Source organism: Lactuca virosa, chromosome 7 (genome assembly GCF_052849685.1).
Source record: "Lactuca virosa cultivar CGN04683 chromosome 7, Lactuca_virosa_CGN04683_v6, whole genome shotgun sequence".
Classification (NCBI taxonomy): Eukaryota; Viridiplantae; Streptophyta; class Magnoliopsida; order Asterales; family Asteraceae; genus Lactuca; species Lactuca virosa.
In genome coordinates this window covers 218,572,731-218,581,913 of record NC_136432.1, presented here as the reverse complement: position 1 = coordinate 218,581,913, position 9,183 = coordinate 218,572,731, and the positions used below count along the sequence as shown (strand labels likewise).

General features: G+C 33.5%; 1 protein-coding gene across 1 annotated transcript; it reads left to right on the top strand.

Annotated features, from left to right (window-relative positions):
• The first annotated feature begins 357 nt into the window (after positions 1 to 357).
• LOC145124283 (protein DWD HYPERSENSITIVE TO UV-B 1-like) lies at positions 358 to 5,221 on the top strand. Its single transcript, XM_079059556.1, has 9 exons — positions 358 to 807; positions 1,126 to 1,192; positions 1,266 to 1,519; positions 1,602 to 2,184; positions 2,293 to 2,928; positions 3,872 to 4,309; positions 4,396 to 4,647; positions 4,715 to 4,777; positions 4,873 to 5,221. The coding sequence occupies exons 1-9, from the start codon at positions 776 to 778 to the stop codon at positions 4,957 to 4,959; spliced, it is 2,412 nt and encodes an 803-aa protein (XP_078915682.1). The 5' UTR covers positions 358 to 775; the 3' UTR covers positions 4,960 to 5,221.
• The last annotated feature ends 3,962 nt before the right edge of the window (positions 5,222 to 9,183 follow it).

Here is a 9,183-nt window from a genome sequence, read left to right as displayed (position 1 = left end):
AAACATATATTATTTGTAAGAGGTTATAGTTAAAATTTGTAAGAACATATTGTGAAAACGAAATTGTAAAAAACATTAGCTTGTAGAAAAGAAAAAAATCTTGAAAAATACGTATAAAAACAAATATATGAAAGGACAAGAAGAATAAAATTGTAAAAAAATATATTTTCAAAGAAAGTAAATTGGTAAAAACTCTAATTTATAAATACATATAAAATTAAAAGAACTTTAAAAAAAATATAAAAAACTTTTAAAAAAATCATAACAAAAATTTAAATTTAAATCAAAATTATAAAAATATTGATAACATGTCATACCTATAAACAAGATCTTAATGTTTTAAAATGTGTAAATTATAACGATTACATATTGCAAGTTTGCAACTTTCTTAGAAAGATTAATTCAATGGTCAGTTCTTAACGAAAATCTGTGGAGATGCTTAAAACCCTAGGTGAAATTTTGATGATACGAAACAAATAAGCGTTTTGAGGTGCAAAGAGAACAGGAACGTTTGGAAGTTTGATTAATTGGTGGCTTGAATTGGAGACTCGATGATCAAAGTGGAGAAATTGATCTAGTTGAGTGGCCACATTAATTCGAAATTTTAGTCCTATGGATTGATTAAGAACATTAGAGATCTAATTCCTGCGGTTCTAAAATTCCCCCGAAGCAAAGGTGTGTGCATCTTCCAATTTTTTTTACCCCCGACCGATAACCGTGTTTGCCGTTAGAAGTTCGAGCTCCACCGTCCGGCGACGTGATAGCCGCCATCGCCATGTCTATCGATATCAGAACCCTAAAGGATAGGTGATATTTTCCCTTTGAATTTACTGAAATCAATTTTGGTCATATTGAAAAATATTATATGGAGGCCTCTTTATGCATTTCCGTTTTCTTCATCTTGTAGCCTTGTCTACCAGCTTTAGATTATGTTTGATACAATGAATAAATGAGTTATCTGATGAAATTGAAGATGAAATCCGGTGAATTTTGTTCCTGATGGTTTACAGTTGGCTCCACTCTAATCGATCGGAAATCAGTTCACCGAACTTGATTTACAGAAATGCTTAAGATCATAAAAAAAGCATCGGAGTGATTTCTTATGTAGTTTCCTCTTCTTTGTAGGTATATTGATTCTTGCAATGCTTGTGAAACAGTTCCTAATAAAGCGGTTCTATCAGCTTTCTTTAAGGTTCGCATCATCATAAATTAGTTTTATGTTAATTCTATCTGTATACCAATCAACTACCATTTTCATGATGCAGGCTGAGATTAAGAAATCAAATAATGAAGAATCCACCTTTGTGATCTTCTTAGATGACTTAAAAAGCATCGACTTCCATCCACTTTACAATATCTTTCTCCAAATCGATCTATCAGAGATAGACACAGTTGACATTCTTCAAAAGTCATCATGTTCTTTAGATGCAGATTCTGTTCTACTCTTACTTCATGCAATAAACCAAAAACTTCGCATTGTGGATCTTCAAGACAGGACATTTGGCAAAGATTTCTTAATGTAAGTATTTTATTCATCCTTTTTCTTTAAAAAAAACACAAGAAAATGTAAATCAACATCAATTCATGTTTGTATACCACAGGGGGATTTCATTAGGAGGCTTATCATGCCAAATTTTAAACCTAAAGTTTTCACATTTCCGGAAGATGAATATGATTGGGAAGTTTCTCCAGATTCGCACTCTCAATCTTGATTTTAGTGCATCACTAACAAATTTTGGGAAAGATTGTTTTTCTCATATGCCAAATCTAAAATCCCTTTCTTTATGTGAAACAAAAGTATCAAATCTATGGACTACAAGTGCATCACTTGCAAAACTTCCATCTTTAATTGAACTTCGGTTCCAGAGTTGCTTATGTTGTGATGATACAAGGGTATGCCCTAGATCTTTTGGCCCAAAAGATAATGAGAGCACTAGTTCAACTCTTTTAGATCATGGAATTGAAAAGATAACACCTTTTTTAACTACAGAAGACACAAGTTTGTTTTCCAATTTGGAAGATGAACTTTTTAATTACAATACAGTTCATGAAACTGTAAGTGAATCGGATGAGTCAACGGATAGTGAAGTTGACTTTTCAAATACTCATCCTGGAATTAAGTTGTTGGAAGATTTCACATATGGACCTAGTGCTTGGAATGGATTACTTGATCTTCCTAATGAGGTTAGTAATAGTATTAGACTATTATTCCATATTTTCATCATACCAAACATACCCTTAATCTTTAATCTTTAATCTCACTTTATAACATTATTCAATAAAAAAAATCAGATTTTTCCTAACACATGGGGATTAGAAGAAAACGAAGAATCTTTTCCAAGTTCATCAATCTCAAGACCTATTAGTATACCCCGAAAAAAGCATCTTTCATATCACCCTTCACCAATATGCTATGAAAAACACTATAGAGAATACTTAATCTCCTCATTTCCTAATTTAAAAGTCCTCGATAACATCCCAATAAAAAAAACCGAAAAAGAAAAAGCCTCCATAATCTACTCACAAAAATTCGAGCATCTCCCATACAAAAGAACAAACAAAGAAAACGTTGTTACCATACTTCAAAACCGTGAAATCAAACAAAAGGGTATTTATGGAAAGTCACAATATTCTTATCCAAGATCACTTGATGCTTCCAAAGTTGGGTGTGCAGTGTTGCCTTGTTTGCATCCACTTTCTTTAAGTTGTAGCAATAATATGATAATACAAAGAGGTGATGGAAGAAAATTTCGTCCAAGACAATTTGAATATCATCCGAATAATCCAAGTCTTATGGTTATTGGAACTTTGGATGGAGAAGTTGTGGTTGTGAATCATGAAAGTGAGAAAATTGTTAGGTATATTCTATCACATGGAGAAACGAATAGTGTTCTTGGATTATGTTGGCTTAAAAAATATCCATCTAAGGTATGTCATTACTCATTACATTTTCTTTATCAATACTATATCTTTTACCTATAATAGTAATTAGTAACACACTTTTATCTGGGGTTAATATCATAAAAGACCTTATGTTTTGTGTTTTTTTTTTCTGATTAAACCTTAACTTTATTCTTTTTTTCGGAAAAAGACCTTGTGTTTTCTCATTTTTTCCGAAAAAGCCCTCGACTTTGTGTTTTTATTTTCCGAAAAGTACCCTTGACCTTCTAACTTTTTCCGAAAAAACCCTCAACCTTTTTACTTATTTCCTAAACAAACCTCGCGTTTCACAAGTTTTTTCGGAAAAAAACGACTAAAAAGGTAGGATTGAAAAAGGGTTAATCTAAAAAAAGACCCTTATATTTTTGTGTTTTTTTCGGATTAAACCTCAAATTTATTTTTTGTCTGAAAAAGATGTATTTTTTCATTTTTTTCGATTTGTCCTTTTAGTCATTTTTTTTCCAAAAAAAATTGTAAAATGTGAGGGTTTTTTCTAGAAAACTAAAAAAGTTGAGGGTTTATTTGGAAACATTTAGAAGGTTGAGGGTTTTTTCGAAAAAAAAAATACAAAGTTGAAGGCTTTTTCAGAAAAAAAGAAAAATACAAGGTCTTTTTCAGGCAAAAAATAAATTTGAGGTTTAGTCAAAAAAAAAACACAAAATATAAGGTTTTTTTTATGAGATTAACCCTTCCGAAAAACTTGAGGTTTTTTTGGAAAAAAGTAAAAAAGTTGAGGGTTTCTTCGGAAAAAGTTAGAAGGTCGAGGGTATTTTTTGTAAAAAATGAAAAAATACAAAGTCTTTTTCAGGCAAAATATAAATTTGAGGTTTAATCCACACAAAATACAATGTCTTTTATGAGATTAACCATTTTATTTGCTATCAATAACGGATTTGTGCCTTGTATTTTTAATTTTTTTTTCATATTTCAGCTTATTTCCGGTTCCGACAACGGTTTACTGAAACTGTACGACATACAACATTCCGATTCCGATTCCGGTTTCCACCGAACTCCGGAATCCAATTCCTTCGACGAGTTTGACCAGTTGACTTCAGTCCACGTGAACTCAAGTGATGAACTATTTCTTGCAAGTGGGTACTCAAAACATGTTGCTTTATACGACATCAACACCGGTAAACGCGTCCAAGTCTTCACCGACATGCATCAAGAACACATAAACGTTGTTAAATTTGCAAATCATTCACCATCCATGTTTGCCACGTCATCATTTGACCATGATGTTAAAATGTGGGATTTAAGACAAAAACCCATTCACCCATGTTACACGTCTTCTAGTGGTCGAGGAAATGTCATGGTTTGTTTCTCTCATGATGATCATTATCTTCTTGCATCCGCTGTTGACAATGAGGTAAATTTAATTTAATCATTTTATATATAAAATGAATATATAAAAAATGTTTAAAATCAAATAATTAAAATATTTGTATTTTTTAGGTTAAACAATTATTGGCGGTTGATGGAAGGCTTCATTTGGACTTTGATATAGCACCAACGGGAAGCTCTCAAAATTATACGCGATCTTATTATATGAATGGAAGAGATTATATTTTGAGTGGAAGTTGTGATGAACACGTGGTGAGAATTTGTTGTGCTCAAACAGGAAGACGCCTTAGAGACATTTCATTAGAGGGAAAAAGTTCCGGATCTTCCATGTTTGTGCAATCTTTAAGAGGAGATCCATTTAGAGTGAGTTCTTTTTATTTATCCCTTTTTTTTCTCCTTCATAATTTGACTTGCGATTTTTTTCTTTTAGGATTTTAATTTGAGTGTATTGGCCGCTTACTTGTCTCCAAGCTCAAGCCCAGAAATTGTGAAGGTTCGTTTTCTTTACATTTCTTTACATTGTCTGTTGTTTTTATCTGTTTTTATCTGTTATCTGTTATCTGTTACTGATAATGGTTTGATTTGTAGGTCAACATGTTGACTTCAAAGGATGCGGAAAAAGAGTTGTTGGATGATGAGCCGATGCGTGTAGGAATTGGAATGGGAGGAGCGTGAAGTGTGTGTATGATGAGAAATGATGAGGATATGAATGTGAATGATGTGATGTGTACAATTGGAAAATAATGTGTGTATGTGGGTTGTTGTAGCAATGTATTGGAGAAGATAAGAAGAGAGATATGTGTATGTTGGTTGGATAGTGGTTCTATATGTAATATGTAATGGGGTTCTATATTTATTTTGCTAGTACCATATTTAGTTAGTTGAATCACAAAAGTTCAAATGATTAAATATGTAGTGTGATTAATTTATTTTGTTATTTAGTCGTTTTAAATGATAAAATAATAGGATTTTCATACAAATGACCATGAAAAGTCAAATTAAACCATATTTTGACTATTACGTTGTAATTGGTTTTCGTTGGCAATCTGCTAACTTTTGATATTTAATCATTCAGCGATTCGAAAAAATGAAGGCAATAAATTTATGTAACACTTTTTATTTGCATTTATTAAAATAACTATGGACTTTAGAATTTGCATTTTAGACTAGGATTTTGGATTTTTTTTTTTGAACGGCTGAGTAGATATATAAATAAAGACCCTAGTAAGGACTAAGGAGCTAGGGCTAAAACGGGACAATTACATCAAAAATGTTCAAAATAGGATTTTGGAGTCATAAATTCCAAGTAATACGGAATTTATGTTTACGGTGAGCAACCCAATTAAAAGAAAAAACAACAATATCATCAAATAATCTATCTTGTCTAGGTCTCGTATGATCAAACATGCATCTGTTTCTGAAGTTCCAAATAGTCCACCAGGTTGTGCTAAAAATAGCCTCCGACACCAATCTTTTACTAGACGAAAAAAGTGCATCACATCCAACAAAAACTTGAAACCTCCAACCGATATCAACAAAGAGCTATCAATATCACACCATCGACTCAGTTTCTGAATCAAAGTTTTTGCTACCCTACACTCCACAAATAAATGATCAACTGTCTCAACATGATCTCTACATATAGGACAAAGAGAGCTCGAAATATCAACCCCTCTAAGCAGCAAGTTATCTTTAGTAGGAAGCCGATTCAAGGAAAGTCTCCAACTAAAAATATTACTTTAATAGGGAGTAATTTATTCCATCTTGTTTCCTCCACACCATGAGACAGACAAATAATCAATTACAACACTTGTGTCTTCAACACAAAAGTCAACATTATTAACAATATCCCATACCCAAGCATCCTTATTGCTAGTAAATGTCACATTATCCAAATCTTTTAACAAAGCCGAGAGGTGTACGGACTGAGCTCAACCTCTCGGACCACATCTCCATCTCCATTTCCAATCTCCATCTTCACGTCTGTCTACAATGAGACAATTAACATTAACATCAGGAGCTGCCAATCTCGGGTAAGTTACTTCTAAAGCATCATTTCCAATCCTTACATCCTTCCAAAAAAATGTATTTCTACCATCACCAATAGATTTCTTAAGAGAAGATAGAGGGATAAATTGTCTAGAATGAAGATTCAAAATTGAATCCACAATAGAAGACCAAACACCTTTAATCGACGAACATTTACCAAGATCGAACCCTACATTATGAACATGAATAGATCGAATAACTTGAACCCATAACGCAACTGGGTTGTTGACCATCCTCCATCTCTGTTTTAACGACAACGCTTCATTAAAATCCTGAAGCTTCCTACTCCCAGCCCTCCATTAATTTTAGAGGATAAAATCAGTTTCCATTTAACCCATGAAATACGTTTTTCATCTTGATCTGCCCCCCAAAAGAATTTAGCTCTAGAAGACTCGAGATCCTCAACAACTTTAATCGGCATCTTAAAGAGCGAAAATGTAACACTCGGAATTCGGTATGTGACCTTTTAGCCCTTGGATTAAATTTTATTTTGCATGAGAGGCCCTCCGTACGCTGGGTGTACATATGTGTACGCTTAGTGTACATGGGAGTTATGAAGGCGGACTTCAACCACATACATTGGGCGTACTAAGGTGTACGCGGGGCGTACGTGGCCTGTGACAAAAACCCTAATTTTAGGGCATGAGCCCTATTTAAGCTCACTTATGACATTTAGACCTCACCCTTATCAGCCTCCGCTTTTTGTTATCTTCCCTTAAACCCTAGTTTTCTAGTGAGTGTGATCCTTGAGCTTTAAAGTGTCTATGGTGGCCATTTTAGTGAGTTTGCAAGGAGAAAAGCTTGGTGTGAAAGTCTTGGACGTGGTTGAGTTTCTAGATCCTGTATATACATCATCTTGGAGAGCTTTTGGAGGTAAAAAGTTCAGACCTTGCTAATCCTTTTGCTAGTTTGAGTTGGGGTTTGGTAGCGAGTTCATTTTTGGTCCATAGATCCTCTTTTGTGAGTTTGAGCAACTCCAGAGGTTAGAAATGTTAGATCTGAGTCCCTTTGGCATGTTAGAAGCATAAAAATGCTATCTTGATGGTTATGATGGCACCATGTATGGTTTTGAGTCCTTAAAGTGAGTCTTAATGGACAAAATGGGACGTTGGGCTCCCATGAAGCATGCAGAGGCATAAAGTTGCCAACTTTATACCTTAGGACCTTTAAAATGACCAAGATCTGGAATTTGACGAAGTGGATGTGTCACAATTAGCAATTTCGGTTTATGATTGTATGCATGCACCAACACTCTTTTCATATAACATAATCGAAATAGACTATGTTAAGTCAAAGATGAACATATTTTGGATGCACCATAAGCAAAACATGTGAGATATTGAAACAACACAAATTTAAATGTCAAGAAGGACCAAAAATGACCAAAGTATGAAACTTATTTGTGGAACAATTAAGTGTTCGGCCATGGAACACCATGACCGAACACACTTTGTTTTGGTCTCTTTAGAAACCAAACACACCTTGTTTTGGGCCTCATAAGACCGAATTCCCCATTAAATGGGCCTTACAAGACCGAATTCTCCATAGAATGGCTATATAAGACCGATTTCCTCATTTCCAAACTTTTAAAAACCGATTTCTATTGGGATAAAATCGGCCATGCTTTGAATATTTAATATGTGTTCGATCAATTCAAGGACTTTTCAGAATGAATATCATTTGTTTAATAGATTTCCTGTACGTAAAAGCTATCCTGGGAAACTAAAATCGGCCATACCTTGAATAAATTAATATGTGTTCGGTCAAAATCAAAAACTTTTCAGTGGGATATCATTTGTTTATTAGATATCAGTACATCAAAGGTGCATTGGAAACAAAAGTCGGCCTTACCTCTTATTATCTACTGAATTACCATGCAAATCTCCCAAATACCCAGCATGCATCCATGCCACTTCTATATCTTATAACCCACGACTGAATATTTATTCAATTCATTTGCACTCTGTTCTCTTCTCTCATTTCCTCTCTGAAACTTTATCTATTTTCAAACTCTCTCAAGATCAAGAGTGTATTTCTTCAAATAACTTCATCATTTAAGGATTTTGCTTCTTGGTAAGTACATCTACAAACTCCTAGTGTTCTTACACTTATTTATGATCATTTCATTCCATTTACACACAAAAATTTCGTATGTGACCCTTCATAAGGTGTTAGAGACTTCAAGTGTTCTTCAAGAAAATTCTTATTGTTTGGCTCAACAAACTCTACTCCAACTTCAAACCCTCTCACAAAAACACCCAAGGTGAGCTTCATACCGCTTATTTTCGTGTTTTTCTACCCTTAGGGGGGGATATAAGCTTAGTTTTGTGTTTGATCTTAGTATTTATGCTTGTATGTGTATATTTTCATGCTATTGTGTGTGAAATGCTATGAACTCTTGATAAACCTCCATGAACTCGAGATTTCATCATGTTTTGAAGTGATTACAAAATAAGTTACATTATGTAGCTTCATAAAATATTTGGACATGATAAACATGTTTACAAAGTTATCATGAAACTAAAAGAAAGACACAAGAAAGGACCTTATTTGTCAAATAAGTGAAAAATGGGCTAAAATGATCATTTTGAACAAAATGGGTCTTTTATGTCATTTTCAGTTTTAAAGAGACTAAAATGGTTATTTTTGTAAAAATGGACCTTTCATGTCATCTCTGGTATTTTTTGGACCAAAATGGTCATTTTTGATCAAATGGACCAAGTATGACAAATTTCACTTAAAATAGGCCAATAATATCATTTTTACTATAAATGTGCCTAAAATGTTATTTTAACACTAATTGGACTAAAACGTTCATTTTTGTTTACAAGTGGGCATCTTACAACATTT